Genomic DNA, 21,553 nt, shown 5'->3' on the forward strand with positions numbered 1-21,553 from the left:
CCTCATATTTATCAATATCATATATCATCCCACCCTCTAACGTATATATAATTTATTATCATGATAATACAAATTTTTTACAGGGCGCCTGAATCTAACTGACATTTATTGTACATTGTTAGTATATAATCAATTATTATGTTGGTCAGATTGCCTATTCGGCAGTTTGGCCATCGGCCAGTTGTGACATTATTCCTTCTGTGAAAGGGGCAACGTTTCCAAAACCAAAATTTGTACAGTATAACCGTAACGTCCATCGTTTGTATAATATATTCATTTCAATGAGTGTCGTTTCGTTGTAGTCCTTACTACCGAGGTCGCAAACCGTGCTATGACAGACTGACCTTTCCGCCATGTCTTGTATGCAGAGCTGCATGCATTTGCCTGCTTTATGTTAATTTGTTTTCATTTCGATATTAGTTTAGTTTATTGTAAAAAGTAATTATTTATATTGTACAGTTTGTCTTTTTCCCTAGTGTATGTACAGAAGGATCTTGTAAAATATTACAAATATTGTTTCCAATTTTTTTTCTTGCACCATCTGAATATTGGTTACCGGGAATGATCTGTAATTCGGCTCGAATGTGTATCTGCAAGTAGACGATTGAGAGGATCCTTACGGTAAATTTAATATCTTTCTTCATCTTGATTTTATTTGGCTTATCGAATGTCTGTGTGACGAATGCGTGTAGGTATGTTTTCGTTAGTAAATATGTAATCAGCTAACGTGACTCTTTTATAGCCAACAATTTTTAACTGAAGAGAACTATAGTTTAATTTATTTTTGATTGTTTTAGTTTATTAGCGACTCGTATGTTATGTGTTATATTTGAGTTGTGTTCTGTTTATTTGTCCCCGCTGACCTCTGCCCGTGTCTGTGTAGCGGGACAGGTACCGTCTGCGCGTGCGCGCCTCCGACCGAGGCGAGCCGCCCTCCTCCGCAGACGTGGACGTTGAATTAGACGTGGTAGACAGGAACAATAAGCCCCCCATCTGGGACATGACCACGTATGGCCCCGTTCACATCAAAGAGAATGTCACAGTGGGTACCGTAGTGACCAGTGTGAAAGCCAGGTTGGTATAAGGCGCAGCGGGCTCCCGGGCCTGCCGCTCCTCCACTCCCTAACACTACTAACGACGTGGTTTTGTCTGTTTCCGTCGACTCTTTCCCCGATAGCGAGAAACGTACAAGTTGGAGGCTATGGCTCAAGACAAGGGCTTCCCGCCCTTGTCCAGAACCGTGGAGGTCCAGATAGACGTAGTGGATCGCGCGAACAATCCCCCCGTGTGGGACCACACGGTGTACGGCCCGATCTACATTCGAGAGAACTTGCCCGTGGGTGCCAAAGTGGTGTCCGTGAAAGCAAGGTGCGTGTCCTCAGTCTCCAGCACGGGCACCGCACGCAGCCCCGTCACCTGCACGCAGTGTGCGCTGTACGGCGCCGCGGCCCAAACATCGCTTGCGCTTCCGCTGCCGCCCGTGCGCGTGGCCGGCCTGAGGGCGCCCTGTCGCGAGCGCCCGAGTGCTCGAGGCAGCGCGTGGCAAGGTCGGCGACGCGTTCTGAGTAAAATTGAAATTGCATTCAATGTTTGTGCGCTGCGCGCGTCTTCAACTATCGTTTTATTTGCCTCTCACTTGGTGATCTGACGACGATGTTATTTGTATTGTCCGTGATTAATTATGTATTGAGCATCATCACGAGTTCACTCGGTCTTGTCGTATTCACCTGCGTGCAACTTAAAGGGCTCACTGCTTACATGGAACGGGGATCACGAAAAAAAAAAAACATTTGTTCAAATATATTTTTGGGTAAAAACTTAGATTACTTATATTGGTGTTTATTGTAGAGCAAAAATATTTTTGAACAAATGGTGAGAGGTGATGATGGTACCTACGTATTGCGAACGTCCATGTCCATTGTATCTTGCATGTAGGCTGACGTATCAGTGCATTATGGAATTATCAGTCATCTCTTTTTAAATTGTCTAATTTTACGAGATTTCAGTGAACGGTTAATTTATTCGCATGCCAACAATAATTCTTGTTTTAGGTAGAACGTAGTGTTGAAGTAGGAATCAAAAAGTTCTTTTGAATTATTCTTACTGCTTGCAAACGTTCGTGTTTAATTAGAAGTATCAAATCTTCATTTACGTTTTGTTAGTTCATTAATTTCAATATGTAGTCAGTTTGAAGCATTATAGTCGTTTTTCAATATCAAGATCCAGTTGGCATTTATTTAAATTGACGCGAGTGTTATAGAAAAGTACACAGTCTATTCCTAGTCGCTTTTTGATCCAGATTAAACAGTAAGAGTTCAAAATCTAGGCATATTTTATCGTATAGCTATTTAAAAACTACTCTAGGGATCCGAGTTTCGTTTTAGAGGAATTCCGTAGAACCGTGAGTATTTAACAGCTGCGATTTTCTTCAATCATTAAAGTTTATCTGAACAAATAAATAAAACATTGTAGAATACTAATTTACTTATAATTATATACCTGATGTCATTTAGAGAAGTACTGAATAGTAACGAAATGATTGAAGATAATGGCCACCATACCAAATTGGCTGAACATTTTCAAAATTTCTCCATCCATTGCGACACGGTAAAGTGAAAGTGCATCACTAAGTGTTCCACGGCGTTAGATAACTGTTTTAGCAATCGCATTATTAGTTAACTAGTGCATCAATCACTGTGTTGGCCGATGGCAAGTTTCACATCTGATGTCTATCTGTTCGTCCTAAAACACACACTTCACACTCACATTGTTACAACTGAGACTTACCTACATGAAACGAATACTAACTCACTTTACTAATAAGTTATTTAGTATAACATTGAGAATATCATTTTTACCTTGCCTTCCCTAACATTTGTCCACAAAGTATCATTCAAGACAATACAAGTTTAATACTCGAAAAGATGTAGATATTTCAAGACACTCAAGGAAGCCAAGCTTAACGCAGATGGCTCTGCAATCGAAGTTATTAACTGACAGATGAGCTCCCGTGAGCTCGAAGTCCAGGTTTCAAATTAAAAGGAAATAGACTAGTTCCTTGTTTATGGAATTAACAATTGGAAGCTCACAAGAAGCGGTCAAGGTTTACCCACCAAATTGTTTTCAGCAAGTATTAAAACTTACTCGAATGTTCTTACTTAGGTACCTACTGTATTTGTTATTAGGGAATGACAATATAAAATGATATTCTCAAAATGAAACAACATTCAATGTGACATTCCACGACGAAAGGTACCTTATGGCGGTCGGCGCTTACGCCATTATTAGCGGCGCCCCAATACTTTTGGGGTACTACGTGACGTAAGCGCCGACCGCCATAAAGTACCTTTCGACGTGGAACGTCACAAATATCTTAGTTACCATGAATATTACAGCCTAGAAACTTAGTTCCATAAAACCCACCTGTTAAGAAGTGAAACCAAAATACGACTAGCTTCATCTTTTGTTCCTATCATAATCGAGATTCGAGGGAAAAACCGATACTTACTTGCAATGTGTATGAATATGATATTGAAAAAATGGCTTCATTGCGATTACAGCACCTATCCATTTTCTAGGCTTTTTTATTCTATTCATAATATGCACTAAACGCACGGTTAAATTCGGAATATCGAGTTTAATGATTGCACATAAATGTTTTTTTTTTTTCGAAAATTCAGAGCTTGAATCACTTAATAAATTCATATATTCAGTGACCATACAGATATATCTATGGATGGTATAGAAAGGATGTCAATCTCTATATATGAAAAGTGTCCATCAAAAAACAGTAAATAGGCGGCGCTACCGTAGTACCTAGACCATACACCTAATATTTTATATAGGTTGTCACCCGTGCGACCGTGAGGGACAGAACATACGCAATGCGACAAAATTAAAAACACGCTTTAACATTCCTGACAACATACCAGAAACAACCTACGTAATTTGGTCGGGTTATTTGCTGCCCCTCCCCCATTTCATCTACATTATTAGACCTCTTGGTTCATGTCATAGAGTCTCCTATATATTACAATACTCTTTGGTCTTAGAGCCTACCTAGCGCCACCGAAGAGATTAGGAACCATGATTTACAGCTGAAAGCTGGTCACTTTTGAAACAATTCTGCCATAAGAGATTGATATCCTTTCTATACCATCCATATATATTATATCCATACAAAAAGACAGGTACCATAGACAATATCTAAATTTATTAAGTGACTATAGAGATTCAGATTATGAATTTCTGAAAAACAGCTCATGTGTGACGTACTGACGTACACTAATCGAGTATTGAGCGTAGCAAAAATATACCTTCATTTTCTCATAAAACCGTGAGTTTATGCATAAGTGAAACTCTCGAAAGGTTCATTTTACAAATATAAAATCTGGGCTCATTATTTTGCCAAATAGTATACAGGTTGAAAAAAAAATGGGCCCTGGAGGGAAAATGCCTTAAGACCTTAAGTTAGCACATTTTAAAACATTCTTTTATTTTTAAAAAGAAACAAAACTGCATTCAAGGATTTTCCATTTTTTTTCTAAAATGGAGTACCTACTATATATTCGATTTTATGGATATTTTGTACGTCAGACGAGTGTAAGACCTAATGTTTCTTGGATAAATGTTATCATTAACATTAACTGTGCCGACTAGTAGTAGAATAAAATAGCTAGTATAAACTCTAATAAAATATTTAATAAAATAATTTGATTTGTTCCCAAAGTTGAAAATAGCGAGTGTTTATTTTTCTAAATTTTTAGTCGGTTTTATTCCCGGGTGAGACAAGCAAATTTAAATAAATCTGATGGCTGTTTCGATCCTTTTTTTTAAATAAAAGAATGTTACCTTTAAGTTAAATGAGCTAACTTAAGGTTTTAAGGCACTCCCTCCAGGGCCCCTAATTTTCTTCCACACTGTATACGCAACATTTGATGTCGTGATGTCATGTGCCGGTAGATTTCCAGTAGGTAAACGTGCCTTTGTGCGTTATCGCAAAAGGGCCTCCTGTAACCTATTGATGTTTTCAGCTCGGGCATTGAGAACAACCCGACCGTTTTTTATCGGTTGATGCCCGGATCGACAGCCCAAACGAATAAATTTCATACATTTTATTTGCAACAAAGAGCGGATAATGGATTTACTTGGGCAGATATAAAAGTTAATCATCCATTGGACTATGAGAGCATTAAGGAATACAATTTGACGATACGAGTGGAGGTGAGGCTTGTTGGTTTACTCATACTTATTTTAAGTGTTGTACGAGTTGATTTTTGATATTAACGACTTATATTCTATTCTAAGTACTCTAAAAAAAACACGGAATGTTTTTGAGCACGAGGACAGCGCCCTCTAACGGCTCTAACAAACGTTTGTTGAACTAAAACCAAATTGTGCGCTTCACCTGGCAAGGTTCCTCGAGAGTGCATCAATGTCCTGATAGAGGGCGTTTTATACAGTCGGCATCTTTTTAGGGTTCCGTACCCAAAGGGTAAAAACAGGACCATATTACTAAGACTCCGCTGTCCGTCTGTCTGTCACCAAGTTGTATCTCATGAACCGTGATAGGTAGACAGTTGAAATTTTCACAGATGATGTATTTCTGCTGCCGCTACAACAACAAATACTAAAAAGTACGGAACCCTCGGTGGGCGAGTCCGACTCGCACTTGTCCGGTTTTTTATACTGTCTGCTTGTATACTGGGCTGAATTTCTGAAAATATAGATGAAATACGTGTTTACCGTTTGACGTTCAAACGCAATTTTTTACCTTTTCCTCACAGAACAACGGTGCTCAACAACTGGCTTCGGAAGCGACAGTATACATCATGTTAGAAGACGTTAACGACGAAATACCACTCTTCACGGAACGAGAACAAGAGACGGTGCTGGAAGGAGAGCCCATAGGCACGAAGGTCACACAAGTGAACGCCATAGACAAGGACGGCACGTTTCCCAACAACCAGGTTAGTCAAATTAAATGGCAATAAATAAAAAATATTACGCTTAGGACAGAAAAAAAAAACATCACGAATTCAAAACTTAATATAGTAGAACTACATAATATTAAACTCAGTTCAAATCTGAGAGAAGGTTGAGAAAGTAACGTTAGAGTCCACTGAGTTAGACCGGTTTTTTCGTAAAAACAACGTCTTCCTCTATCAAAGTCCGTTAAAAATGTAGCTGAAATCACCAAAGCCAGTCTCAAAAATATGCTGAAAGATGAAAGAATAAGTCATAAGTCCGAACTAATAAATAAATATATATAGGCGATTAGGTCAGCCTTAAAAAAATCTACATGCTCTCCGATGCGATGTTACCTATCCGATTGCGACAATACACCTACTATTAATAGTTAATTCGGTTATTTGTTTTACAAAAAGTTGTTGCGTAACCCTTTCGTGCTAATATGTAATATAATATTGATGCCCGAACAAGCAAAATATTTCAAAATTAACGAGCGTAATAGCGAGTGGTTAGAAAAGTGGAATCTTGAGCGTAGTAAGGGCTTTAAGGCACAAGGGTTAAACAAATTTGGCCACAGAGTGAATCACAATTTTTTTTACCACACCAACGCCAGGCACATCTATACGAACTGTAAAAAATTACAATACAATTTCAAATCAAAGGCTGTTAGTTATTTAACATTCAAAATCATCATTTAAAAAGTCCAAATGGTATATTAATAATAATAAATGAAATGCATACCGTTTTATTAGGCAGGCGTCCGGTTTTTTATCCCAGTACAGTCAGTACTTAGTCCATCGCTTTCACCCAATAACCTATTTTAGATTGTATCAATTCTCAATAGTGCTGCCTCTGCGTGCATCCCATGTTCCCATGACATGGGCAAGGGCAGCATCCGCTCGGTGTACCCTTCACATATCATTAAAGTGTCAAAAGGGCCTCCACGCGTTGGCTTCGGCTCCGCGCACGCCTCCCAAAGGTCCGGAACACCATTGATCTGTGATGGCAAAGATATCACTACATAGTATAAAACAAAGTCGCTTTCCGCTGTCTGTCTGTCCGTATGTCCCTATGTTTGCTTAGATCTTTAAAACTACGCAACGGATTGATGCGGTTCTTTTTAATAGATAGAGTGATTCAAGAGGAAGGTTTGTATGTATAATTTGTAAAGGTTTTGTGTAAATTAGTTGAACTACCCGTGCGAAGCCGGGGCGGGTCGCTAGTAAATTAATAAATTTGGTATATTAGTAATAATGTTCGTGTTTTTATATCAATGTTAATTACATAAATATGTCGTTGGCGTACTTGTCGCCATTAACTTTAGATTAAGTCAGGTCCCCACGGAAAACTAGCGCCACTGTGGGGATACTATTCAAATCTAACGACAAATCAACCCCCATACTTATTTGGTTTCTCAACCTTTTTTAAATTGCACCCCTTTTAAGTTGTATGGTGCCAAACACGGTCGCAATTGGTAAATTAATCATGTTCTGTCCAAATATCGGTCGCACATGTGTAGACGAGCTGTCATTCAGAAGGTGATTTGTCGATAAAATCCATCGTAGTGGTTAACTGCTCCACCATAGGTTTTCTTAGTCGGGCTCATTTTGAGTCGGTGGTTTAAGATATTTTTCCAAAGGTCGGAATGATTTGCGTAAGTAGTACGAAGTCATTTGTTAGAATAAGATGTGGATAGTACCTATTATTGATTTATCATTCTGTACTATTTATAGTTGTCCCTATATCTGCCGCAGATCTAAGACGTAGGTTTTGATGTTCTTCAAGGCGTAAATGTTCTACACTACAACAATCCAAAAAAAAAACGATTATTTTTGTCTTTTAAATACCCCATGGTTACTTGGCGTGAGATATAGCTACTTCTAGGGACCCGCCCCGGCTTCGCATGGGTTATACAAAACCTTAACAAATTATACACCTAAACCTTCCTCAAGAATCACTCTATTAATAGGTGAAGCGCATGAAAATCCGTTCAGTAGTTTTTGAGTTTATCGCGAGCATAAATATATATAGACAGACGCAACGGGAGACTTTGTTTTATAAGGTGTACTATGTAGTGATAGGATAAGAAGATAAGCACCAGGACTCACGGAAATTATCGCAGCTCAGGAGTAAAAACCACATAAACTTATCTAAAATCCATCGCTGAGGTTTCCACACAATACACGCACTCACACAAACAACGAAACAATCTTTCATCCCAAATGCATAAACCGCCTCCTTTCCATCGTGGTTAACTAAGGGGTAAACAGTTCAAAATTAGGTCACAAAAGGATATTAGAATTCCAACCTTTGTCTTTTCAAACTTTAACCTTTTCGACACCCTCCCCCGCACCGCAAACACTTAATTATGGCATAGGTACGCCGTTTAAATACCTAACCATTACACTATTGAGGTTTTTTGTTGGGTCATTTTTGGCAATAGGGTTTGACCTTGACAAATGGCGACAAAAAAATTTACCATCTAAAACGCTACATGAACACCTAAGTACATAAGTACTCTAAAAGCACGTAAAAGCTCAAGTAAGAATTTATTTTATTTGAACAAGTTAACGACTTGCCAGGTATTGGCTTAGTAAATGGGATATTTATTGACATAGTACGCGCACTTGAGGGTAACTTAATCTCCCCGGGATTAGGTATGTTTCGACCGATGCTCGAGTGTAATCAGTTTTACTCCCATTTAACGTTCCCTTTTCCTGAAGTCCATTGCAAGGAGCTAGGTTGATTTATAAACCTAAACTGCTGAAGCCCATTATCTCTCCTCTTTCTCATTTTACTAAGGTCTGTTTTTTTATTCCGTAGACTAAAATGACGTTTACTAAAATGATGTCATTTTAGGCTACGGAATAAAAAAACAGAATATAGGTACACATTACTGTATGAAATCTTTTGAAACCTTTACATCCCTTTAAGGCAAACAAGCACGATCACTTTTCTCGTTTGTATTGTACCTAGATATAGGTTCCTAATTGATTTGGCAGTTAGCGTGATCGGCTCTCAGATCTTTATAGATGTCACAAAGATTCCCATTCCTCGTCAGTCGTAATATTTACGTAAACGGGAAGCTATTATATCAATGGCTCTTCCAAATAGTTTCCTCTTGTTATTAAATGTGTCCTTGACGATTTATTGTTGTGAGGGCGGCGAGCAAAGCGTTAAACTAAGAGATGGTGGCGGTCGAAGTACCTTTTACTTATCAACACTTAATATATTTACCGCGAGAGCATGAAATAAATAAAACAGCGGTGGCAAACAGTTGAAGACTTGTAAGTGGCTCATACACTAATTTAGTGTTCATGTTTGTCTTTTCTGGGCCCTAAAGTTAAAAATATTTTGCAATAATAATATTGATACCGAAATAAATGTCATATACGAAGGAAAAAATGACCAAAGCCTCCAGTGTCCAGAGCTGGAATCGAACCAGCGTACCCCGTTTACCCCGTAACCCCGCGCGTTACCCCGTAAACGGGGTACGCTGGTTCGATTCCAGCTCTGAACACTGGAGGCTTTGGTCATTTTTTCTTTAGTATATGACATTTATCTCAGTTTATAGTTTAAATAGTAGTGTGTCTACTTGAAAAACCACAATTGAAATAAAAAAACCAAAAAATATTTTCATAGACAATAATTTAATTTGTTCTTAGAATATTGATACCCCCGAAAACTACATGAGAGTGCTGGTAGCCTAGCGGTAAGAGCTTGCGACCGGAGGTTGCGGGTTCGAATTCCGGCTCGTACCAATGAGTTCTTCGCAACTTACTTATGTACAGTAAGCAATACCATTAGCTTAGCACCTTTGCATACAAACATGTATATCAGGTAAATAACATACTTTTCATCATCATCTTCCTCGCGTTATCCCGGCATTTTGCCACGGCTCATGGGAGCTTGGGGTCCGCTTGACAACTAATCCTAAGAATTGACGTAGGCATTAGTTTTTACGAAAGCCTGACCTTCCAACCCAGAGGGGGAAACTAGGCCTTGTTAGGATTAGTCCGGTTTCCTCACGATGTTTTCCTTCACCGAAAAGCGACTGGTATTAATATCAAATGATAGTTCGTACATAAGTTCCAAAAAACTCATTGGTACGAGCCGGGGGTTTGAACCCGCGACCTCCAGCGCTTCAAAAACATTTAGGCTCCAGTATCCTTAACTCTGGTGTTATACACGAGGGATATTTTTGTTGAACTGGTGTGTACAGTCAGCATAAAATAGATAGTTACGGCCAAAGAAGCTAAATATATCGGTACACATCTTTATTTCTATGCTAACAAAAGTGTGGTACAATGTATTTGACCACTTTGGCCATCGCTATCTATTTGGTCAAAGAAAATTAATACACTTCATAGTTCTTTGATTTGGTGCTGACTGTACGACCTAAATAGTAAAAAAAAAATATGTTTTTGCGTAAATCATTGTAATTAGTATATTATAGCTATACCTAATGGTTGAACAAGTTTAATAATAACTGCATAAATAACATTTTTGTCAAAATTCAAAAATCTAACTGGAGGTATCCCATTCATAAGTCATGATTTATTTTATTTTCCCCGGCACTGTGTTTTATTCTAAGTTTCCTCGAATACTCGTACAGTGAGGGTATTTTAAAAGTAACCTACTTATCTCGGTCAGAACTGACAAACTCTAATATAGCATTTTGTGTAACAGGTACATAATAAGGGTTCTTAAAGTTCAAAGGCCACAGTTACAAAACGAAACGAAGTTGAGTTTTGTAAAGACATGCCCGAGAATTTTTAGACCTAATTATGTACCGTTGCACAAACTATTTTTTCTAAGACAGCAGCAAACACCTAAAATTATAAATAAAATCAAAGTAAATAATTTAGTGTAGATTTTTGCCCAGAAGTCAGAATAAAAAAACCCAACAGTTGCATAAATATTGTATGAATATCTTTAAGAACACTGCTGTTAGGATCCTAAGAACACTGCGCCGGGCGGGGCCCTGCTCGCCGCACTTATGAAGTTAATTTCTATAATACTCATTTCGAAACGGTTTAGTCAACTATAATGAAATTGACCAACCAGAGCTCGCCACGGCCAAGAGGACGAAAGAAGACGAATTTATTTTAGGTTGTATAGTAGAAACAACTGTTGCATAAGCCAGAAACGCGACACCCTTATTATAGCAACATCCATAGACTACCTACGAAAACGCAAGGAGCAAGTACCAGGGCCTCATGAGTTACGAGAAGGTGTCGTTGACCAACCCGCCGGGCCCCGGTGGCCGGGGCGCGTACGAGTATGAAGGTATCGCGACATGCTCGTGTATCTTAGCTGTATACTTTTGGTTTGTTTACCTATATGATTCTACTAGTGTAAAGTATTGTGTTTGTTAACTCGTAGAAAAAGTGTTGTATACAGTGATATAATCAAGCTTTTCAATCTCGTACCCGTAACTTACCACGGTACTCGACTGAAAAGCTTGATTATATCATTATTTAAACTAATTTTTAGTTACTTGTAGGTCTTAGGATAATAAAACCTGGATATTTACCTAATTCCATAAAGCCGACCTTAAAAGTGAAGCCAAAATACGGTTCTCTTCAACTCAATCGCTATAAAATAATCGAGTCAAAGATCGACACTGCAACAGTGCGAGGTAAATAGCAGTCTGAAATAACGTAGTTTCCACCACCTGATAAAAAAATTCGGAATAAGTTCGTGGATTTTTAGGGTTCCGTACCTCAAAAGGAAAAAACGGAACCCTTATAGGATCACTCGTGCGTCTGTCTGTCCGTCTGTCACAGCCTATTTTCTCCAAAACTACTGGACCAATTAAGTTGAAATTTGGTATACATATGTAAGTTTGTGACTCAAAGACGGACATGTAACGTAAACAAACGAATTTTAAACACGGGAGCCACTTTTGGGGGGTAAATGAGAAAATAAAAATAAAAAAGTTTTTAAAACTATATCGTGTTACTTTTAAAATGAAAGAGCTCATTGTGAGAATCTTAAATATATTTTTTAAATAATTTTAAGATAAACAGTTTAGAAGTTATTCAAGAAAATAGGCAAAAAATGACCATTCCCCCCCTTTAACCCTTTATCTCCGAAACTTCTGGGTCAAAAAATTTGAAAAAAATACACAAAATAGATCTTTACCAATACATTACAGGAAAACCTATTAGAAATGTGCAGTCAAGCGTGAGTCGGACTTAATTACTTAGTTTTTGATCCGACCCCTACGGGTTTAGACATTTCACATAAAAAATACATTGTTTAAATTGTGTAATGTACGGAGCCCTTGAAACGCGAGTCCGACTCGCACTTGGCCGGTTTTTTGATAAAAGCACTATTCCAAGAATTAAACTGTTGACTAAAATGCGCAGTGCAGTTACAGCTAACACTTTCCAGGAATGTATATTTTTGTGGAAGTATGCAACGGTACCAATTTACTCAGCCTATAATTTCGCGGCTGCGTGGGAATAAAAATGCAATTTTCACCCGTTGCGATTGCACTTCGAATTTGTATTACGATTGTGAATTATTAAATATATTACCTTCGTTTAGCTTGCCCCGGCACTTTTGTTTATTTTAAATGTGAATAATATTTTGAAACGCGCTCAATGATTTACTTTTATGCATGTTAATTTAAATATGGTAAGGTTTGGACCAGGCAATCTACAATGCACAATGCTTGTAAAATATGACTGCAATTAATGCACTGCGATAGCGTATTAGCTACTAGCCTAAAATTATACTTGAGACGTATTACATGCTTTCCCTGGAATTGCTTCTCGGTAAAGGATAACATTATAGGGAAACCTACCAGCGAATCATTCAAAGGAGTAGGTGTGATGAGCCCCTATCATTAGGGAACGTGAAGTTCTCCACTCGAACCGGGCGCATGATAACATCAGACAGACGTAAACCATGTAGTTTTTATACTTTTTCCAAAAATAATGTAGAGGGATTCTTAGTACATGACCTTAAATTTAGCCTAGGAAACTATTGATACTGGATAGGAATGGAATCGATTGGGATAAAAAAATACCATGTGAAAAATAAAAGTTTCCAGTTTCATACAAATTGTATGGGAAAAGTGTTCCTTGATTTGTGACTTTTTTAGCCGTTAACTTTGGTCCGATACAAGCTTTGATCCTGGATAAGAATATGATCGATTTGCATACTAGAAAATACTATATATTGTATGGACGAATTCCTGAAACCTTGAACTTGTATTGTTTGTTTGAATATCTCGTATTTTATAATGTACTCTTGACGATCATAATATTAATTCTTATATCTATATTGACATAATAATTTATAATGCAATGTAATATTTGATATAAATAAATATCATATCATAAAAAAAAGGTTGCCAAAAATGACCTTTTTCTCGCATCCTGTATGTTTTTTTCAAAAAAAGCCAATTTTCATTAATTTAAAATTGAGGGCAGGTCTTCTAAGACGTTTCTCGCGTAGCAGCACGGGATCTGGTAGGTGCCCTTACTGACCCACTAAAAAAATCCAGCCTGTATATATATATATATATATCAGTACTTACTTTCAATCGGAAACTTGCATGTCTGGTCATAATAATCCATTGCGAAAAACATTACCTAAATTGCAATATTTATGAAAAAGCAACATATAACTGCAGTAATTAGTTAATTAAAGTATGAAAATCAGCGGGGGGTTTTTTAAATATTTACTTTTTCGTTCTATAACTCCCAATAGTCAACGGCATTACTCATTCGGCCAATGAAACTGTTTTAGAAAAATTAAATATTAAATAATAATTGAATGAGTAAAATAAGCAATTTTTAACTTACATTATACTTACATAAATAATGCTAAATAACTTTAAAAACCCATTAACAATGTCATAGGTCGGACAAACAGACGGGCATGGCGAAACTACAAGGGCTCTCAGTTGACTACGGAACCCTAAAAACAGCTTCTCAGCCTGAAAACATAGCTCGTCTCTTATAATTTTCACTGTTACATTTTCGTACATAAAACTGGTTGTTAAAATTTATTACGTACTACTCGGTATAATCAAGGTATCGGTATAAATTGTACAACATTAATTAGCGAATAAAACAAATGTCAAAGTAAGTAATTGAAACCTCAGTTACTAGGTATAATTACGATAGCAACAGAGGTCGCAATTAACGTTTGTTTTATTGTATAGGTAGTTCCGTAAACGGTGATAGGTTCGAGACTGTTGTGCATACAATTTCCATCATAAACGCATCGAGACTTAGCTATAATCAAAGAGAATATAGGATAGAGGGTACTGTCATAGTAAATTTTGTAGTCACAATAAATTTACTACGATCTATCGGCACGCGATTATAACTAAAAATACAAATATCAAAGATGCATTCAAAGATGTTTCATTTTTTTTTTAATTTTGCTTGTCTAAAAATATTGTTGAATATTAAATATTCGATTTTATGCATATTTTGTACGACAGACGAATGTTACTTGGTTCTAAATGTTACCATTAACATTAACTGTATCGAATAGTAATCGAATAAAATAGCGTTTATATTTTTTAATTTTTAGTCGGTTTGATTCCCGAGTGAAACAAGCGAATTTCAAAAAATATTTGAAGGCCCATTCATTCTTTCCACACTGTATATGGATAAATATTTTTTTATTTGTATTTATTATTTTTACATGATTTTGACCCATGTTCTTTCACTGATATGTGTTAAAATTGTTAAATAACAAACGAAACCGTCAACGCCATCTAGTCGAGAATAGGCTAAAGGTTGGTATTGGCGGTAGCGCTATTTGTGAGAGAATAAAATTTTCCTGATTTCCGAGGCACGTTTTTTCATTAAACTGTATTCATCTTAAACAGAGTTACATAGGTTTTGCTGTGATAGAACCTGACTAGGAACAATATTCCTCGCTCCGTAAGTTTTCTCCAGTTCAAACTAAGATCCCGGACTGAGCGCGGTAACAGTAGTTCGGGGCTTGAGTAAATCACTTTATTTACTCTACAGGTGCTCGTAGTTAGTGTCTAACGGATGAATGAGCAGAACTAACAATCATTATTTGAGCATATAAAATAGCTGCGAACTAATTAATTAGATATCTAAGTAATGTTAATTTTTTGAATAAGTCACGGTTAATTTCACTAGACTTATATCGAAAGATCACGGTCCTTATCCCGGTCGATATAAGTAATGTAATGTTTACAATTTGATATCATGATATTTGCATTGTAATAGTACATTTCAATGCAAGTGTGGAAAATGTGAGTGTGATTGTGATTGTCAATAGTGGGTTTACAAAGAGGTCTTAAAACTATTTATAATATGTAAGTACATAGGATCTCCACATTGTGCCTACAAACTGACATACAAAATTAATTAAACTAGCCTAATTCCATGCATATTATATTAACTTATCTCGGAACTCGCCCACACAGCCACACTCTGTAGAAACATTTCTCACACAGCCAAGCTGTGTAAAGTGTGTTGTTACTTACGAGCCCCGAGATGTCTTTTATGAGCCGTAGGCGAATAAAAGACACGGGACAAGGACAAGTAAATAATAACACTTTCACACGTACATTGGACGACGTTTTTTAATACATTTGTGAAAAAATCACAATAAAACAAATATTGGTTACATGAGTATTACACTTAGTTACGAATTTTCCCTTGAACTGGAATGATATTGTATATTATATATTATTAAGCGCTATTAACTACGTCCAGCGTTGATTTACATTGCAAAAATTAATCACATTAACTCATTTCATATAAAAACACTGTTGCAATTTAAGTTAATTATTTTGATACGCTAAATTTTAAGGGGATCCCATGCCCCAATGACCTTCGATTTGAATCCCTTAGTTTTCTAATGTTTTTTGTAGCTTATCATATTAACAACAACGGATTTTAGCAATATAGTATCCCATGTTTACTTCAAAGTTCATTGTTTTCGAAATATTTGGCATCAAAGTTGAACAATTTTAGGCCAAAAAACTGGTTTTCTGGCCATAACTTTTGTGTTAATTAGTTTAAAATTAAAACCTTAGACAAATTTTTAGAGACGTCTAAGACGAACCCAAATATGTAGATTTCGTATAAGTAAGATCTTTCACAGCAATCGAGATACGAAAAAAGTGTTTTTTTAGACAATGTTTAAAACAATCATAAATAAATAAGTATTCATTTTTTTCACAATCCGGTAGACAAAAATGGAGATAAAAGATTGAAGAACCGATAGCCGCTTATCTTATAATTCTATATGTAGTGCAAAAGTAGGAGATACGATTCAAAACTTGTCAAAAATCGATGAAAACCTCTGGTAGCTCCTTAAGTGAAAATAGCGGGCGCCGGTTTTATTTTCTAATTTTACATTTTTTTCTGTTAACGACAGCCAACGTGGCAACGATAGTTCCATTCAGCCAAATAATAAAAAAGTTTTTTTGAAATATCGTATTACTAACGTTTAATTTTAATATGATATTATCTTAAATCATTTTACGGTTTTACGGTAGACTCACTTATTTTAGTCACTTGCGCACGGTCGTCGTGAACGCTGCTCGCACTATTAGTGCTTGAGAAAGGAGACCTAGGCTCTCCGAAACATGTCGCGCGAGTGACTAAAACAAGTGAGTCTTAACCGTAAAATGATTTAATATTAGTATGTCTCACAACAGTTTAAATTCGATGATATTATCTTGTCATGAAAGTATACAACTTGTACAACATATTATTATTCAATTAAAAGTAAAACTAAAACTAACTAAGAATAACAACTTATAAATAATAAAAATTAAAAAACAAAACTACTCTTAATTAAAAAAACATCTAAATAAGGCCCCCGCGGCATTGTGCCAAAGATGCTGGCAGCATTCCCTCGCTGAATGGCAATACTTATGCTACTTCCGTCAACCTCAGTACTTTTTGTACCGAGACTGACTAAAATAGCAAGACACGTTCGTACGTTTCCTTGAACGATGTTGGTCGATCATCCTTTGATTATAGATAGACATAAAACCTTTGCTATAGTAAAAGTAGTCACACAAGAATGAATAAAGGTAAACTAATCTCCTTTAAGAAATCTATTCCAAAAGATATGGTACCTAGTTTTTACCATTAAAACATTTTATGTGATTATCACCAACCGCTTAAAACAGGTTATCTAAATTACATTAGTCAAATCAACTTCTCCAGCAAGTGCATCCTAAAGGAGCCTGGGGTCCACTTTGACAACCTATTCCCAAGAAAGCACTAGTTTGTACGAAAGCGACTGCGATCTGTGGCATCCAAGATTCATGTTTAGAAGCCGAGGTTTCATCTTATTTTGATATTATGGAGGGTAGAGGTAAGGAGAAAACTCTTTTATGGGAGAATATTTGCAAAAGTGTCCAGCTGTCAGCTATAAATAAAAGTTCAAAATCTCTCCAGAGTAGCGCTAGAGTAGCTAAGAACGAAGGCGTTATTGAGGGAGTCAAGTGCGCTGTCAATGATTTGAATTTTTTTTATCAAATATTCTAGGTATTGTCGCGCCACCTATTTAAGGTTTTTTGACGGGCACTTTTTGATACACGGAGATTGTTTTCCTTACCTCTACTTTCCATATTTGATATAACATTGAGTTGTGTCATTAGGCATCTCGCGCGCACAAATAAGTCGCGATTTTCAAGGTCGGATCAACGCCAATTAGCACAATCGGATTAAGTCTCACCTCGAAATCCTTCCAAAGATATGAAACTTGGTATGTATGTTAATTAAAGGTCTCTTTTTCATGTCCACACTATTTGACATTTGGGGACCTCGAGGAATCGCAGCCATCTTGGAAAATGTGTACCATCCTGGAGAAATTTGCGTTTTACTCTAAATATACGTTCCCTATGAAAATATGGTGTAAGGCAATATTAAAGCTTATTAAATTCTACACAAAAAAGTCCTAGATAACTTTGCGGAAAAACTTGTTATAGAAAATAATAGCTGAATCCAGATTTAGCGCTTATACCCTTTCAGGGGATATTCTCTTAATATGAAACTTGGAGGAATATGAATTCCACTTTGGTCTATATTTGTACACGTTCTACTCCAATATCAACATTTTACTCGACTGCGACTTAAACAGAAAGTAGGGTTATGGGTTTAAATACTGAAAATCAGTACACCCTGTAGCTCAGGATACTGGACGAATTTTTTAAAATGACATATCGGTAGATTCCTCTTGCCCTTCACAACCTGTTTACACCTGTTTTATTAAAGAAAAACAGTTTTACAGCCGGCTTGAGAGGACGCCGAGACATCAGTAGATCTATAATTGGAACACGAGTGATATGCAATACAAATTTACTAAAATAAATTGAGGAAAAATGTGTAAAACTTAAAAATGTGACTACAAAAACAGATTTTAGGTCTTAAATGGGGTTTAAACAATAGTGAGAGTAATGAAATTTGACACCTACAATTTCAGGTATACCTGTTTGCGTGTTATAAAATTGGAGCTTCGGGGACCACGGCGATCAAACGCCATCTTGAAAAGTATGTCTTTTTTGGTTTTTCTTTTTTTCTTGAAATCTGTTTTTTTTTTATACTACGTCGGTGGCAAACACGCATACGCCCCGCCTGATGTTAAGCAGTCTCCGTAGCCTATGTACGCCTGCAACTCCAGAGGAGTTACATGCGCGTTGCCGACCCTAACACTCCTCTTCCTCGAGCTCTGGCAACCTTACTCACCGGCAGGAACACCTCACTATTAGTAGGGTCTAGTGTTATTTGGCTGCGGTTTTCTGTAAGGTGGAGGTACCTCCCCAGTTGGGCTCTGCTCTAGATCTGGAATGACATCCGCTGTCCTGTGCCCTACCACACAAAGCGAGATGTCATTCACAGTGCCCATACCTCTCTTTTGGACGTAGTTTAAGGACATACCCGGTTTAATGTGAATACTGTGTATGGCGAAAAGAAAGCTCATTAAATTCCACACTAAAAAGGTATAAAACACCATGTCCCTAAAACGGAGCTTTCTTCTAGAAATATGGCTCAGAAGTCAAAAGGTTATACTTAGTCATCTACAAAATTTTTATTTTAAGACGGGTCAGAAAAAAATACTTGTATATTTTTTTTACCATTTTTTGGAACACAAAAACATTATCTACCCAACCACGAAAAAAAAATGTGTGGAAACTTGTAAGCTTCCCTTGTAACTTGTAAGCCCTATTTCTAGAAAAAGAAAAATTAACAAACAACAAGAATAAGAAATTAACAAGAAAAACAGGTGTAAACAGGTTGTGAAGGGCAAGAGGAATCTACCGATATGTCATTTTAAATAATCCGTCCAGTATCCTGAGCTACAGGATGTACTGATTTTCAGTATTTAAACCCACAACCCTACTTTCTGTTTAAGTCGCAGTCGAGTAAAATGTTGATATTGGAGTAGAACGTGTACAAATGTATAGACCAAAGTGGAATTTATATTCCTTCAAGTTTCATATTAAGAGAATATCCCCTGAAAGGGTATAAGCGCTAAATCTGGATTCAGCTATTATTTTCTATAACAAGTTTTTCCGCAAAGTTATCTAGGACTTTTTTGTGTAGAATTTAATAAGCTTTAATGTTGCCTTACACCATATTTTCATAGGGAACGTATATTTAGAGTAAAACGCAAATTTCTCCAGGATGGTACACATTTTCCAAGATGGCTGCGATTCCTCGAGGTCCCCAAATGTCAAATAGTGTGGACATGAAAAAGAGACCTTTAATTAACATACATACCAAATTTCATATCTTTGGAAGGATTTCGAGGTGAGACTTAATCCGATTGTGCTAAATTGTTATTAAATTAGAATCTGCTTCCAAGTCACATATTTTTGTATTCTGTGATGGCAGTCTCGACAACGGGTTATTATTATTATTATTATAAAATGTACGTTAATTAAATTCGTATCCATTCAACTGTATTACTTATTTCACAATACAGCACACGTACTCGTATTTCTGTCTATTTCGTAATTATAACTTTCGAATTTCAATAAAATTAGTCGTTCTAAGAAATGCTGAAAGCATAAAGCATAACATAACAAATTAATGGCAAAATTTTATTTAAACGGGCAACATTTTTTTTATATATCTGAGTTTTTTTGTTTGTATTTACAGATTAGCAACCACTCTGATTCGAGAACTCATTTTTCTGTTTTTGATTATCAGATTGAAACCAAATGTATTTCGAGGGGATTATAAAATAATATTGAATCTATAGGTTAGCAGTTTTATTAAAAGTTGTACACTATTCGTTTTTTTTAATTGGGATTTTTATGATATTACTTAAAATTACGAGCTCTTTCGATCCTAATAGGAGAAAAAAGTGTCCAGTGCCCAGGACAGGGTGCCAAGGGTGTGATCCGAGTGGCCTAGTAGCGTCTGCTGCGAATGCAGAGGACGCGGGTTCGTTCCCAGCCCTGGGCAACGGAGGCCTTGGTTACTTTTTCTTTCGTATATGATATATATTTCAATATATAGTTAATACAATTACTTTGCACGAGTACTTAGCTACTTTACTGCGGAGACTTTGTAAATACATACAAATTAGATGAACGAAATTGATAAAAAAAAAAACTTTAAAAGCTTAGTTTTAAGTCGATCCCGTTTTATTACTATTAAGCCAAAGCGGACCCAACACAAAGCGGGGTTGGATAAGTTTCAAGTCTGTCTACGTTTATCTGTCAGTAAAAATGGAATTTCACGACGGATGGTTTGATGTGATTGCGGCTGCCTCTCTTAATTTTGCGATATTATGGTTCGTGTTGGTTTCGTCGTTAGTGAAAACAGGAGCAGGCCATTTTAAACCAGTAAAAGAGCGTTGTATTAGTGTTTCTATATCTGAAAGGTGGCAAACCTATTAAGCCTACATCGTCCCATGTTTACGATATCTATTGTAATTACCTGAAATCACTAATTTGCATGCATAACATTGTTTTTAATGCAAATTCTCAAAATGTAGTACTTTACGTAGTGTGCGCCAAATTCATTTTTGCTAACTAGTAATTTTTACTTTTCCATTCTTTTTTCTGGCCGTAATCTACATAGGTCAACACCAAAGAGTTTAAATAAAGTAAAATCGCATTTATTACTACGTTTATGCGTGTTTTATGTCCAGGACTCTTAGCTTTCATAGCACGGAAAGATTTAAGTGACTCAATATACACCCATTCAATAAATTAATAAAAAAATTGAAATTCTGAATTAAAAAAAATATCGTTTTGAATTAGGAACTGATGTACCTAACAGTAACAAATTTTGGAACACCCTCAAATTGTCTTGCCATCTGTTCCATTTTATCGAATTCTGGATTCCGATCGAGTATTTCCAATCACTGCAATGCACGGTGACGATATATACTTAACTGAAAATACCCTGTTTTCGTGTTTTTTAGGGTTCCGTACCTAAAAGGAAAAAAAACGGAACCCTTATAGGATCACTTTGTTGTCCGTCCGTCCGTCTGTCCGTCTGTCTTTCTGTCAAGCCCGTTTATCTCGGGAACGCGTGGAGGTATTGAGTTGAAATTAAAACCATATACTTACTTAGGTCTGCGGTCCCTTGAAGCTGTA

General features: G+C 36.6%; 1 protein-coding gene across 9 annotated transcripts in view; it reads left to right on the forward strand.

Moving 5' to 3' along the window:
* Positions 1-21,553, forward strand: part of LOC134741031 (neural-cadherin) — a 456,653-nt gene that overhangs the window by 99,109 nt on the left and 335,991 nt on the right. For 8 of the 9 annotated variants that reach the window (XM_063673764.1, XM_063673760.1, XM_063673762.1 and 5 more), the window contains exons 9-11: positions 1,178-1,368; positions 5,034-5,223; positions 5,787-5,969. In XM_063673764.1, coding sequence (XP_063529834.1) covers positions 1,178-1,368; positions 5,034-5,223; positions 5,787-5,969 — 564 coding nt within the window. Of the gene's footprint in view, positions 1-883; positions 1,075-1,177; positions 1,369-5,033; positions 5,224-5,786; positions 5,970-21,553 lie in introns of all 9 variants that reach the window. The other variant, XM_063673761.1, reaches the window with a different exon arrangement.

The sequence above is a fragment of the Cydia strobilella genome, chromosome 4 (genome assembly GCF_947568885.1).
Source record: "Cydia strobilella chromosome 4, ilCydStro3.1, whole genome shotgun sequence".
Classification (NCBI taxonomy): domain Eukaryota; kingdom Metazoa; phylum Arthropoda; class Insecta; order Lepidoptera; family Tortricidae; genus Cydia; species Cydia strobilella.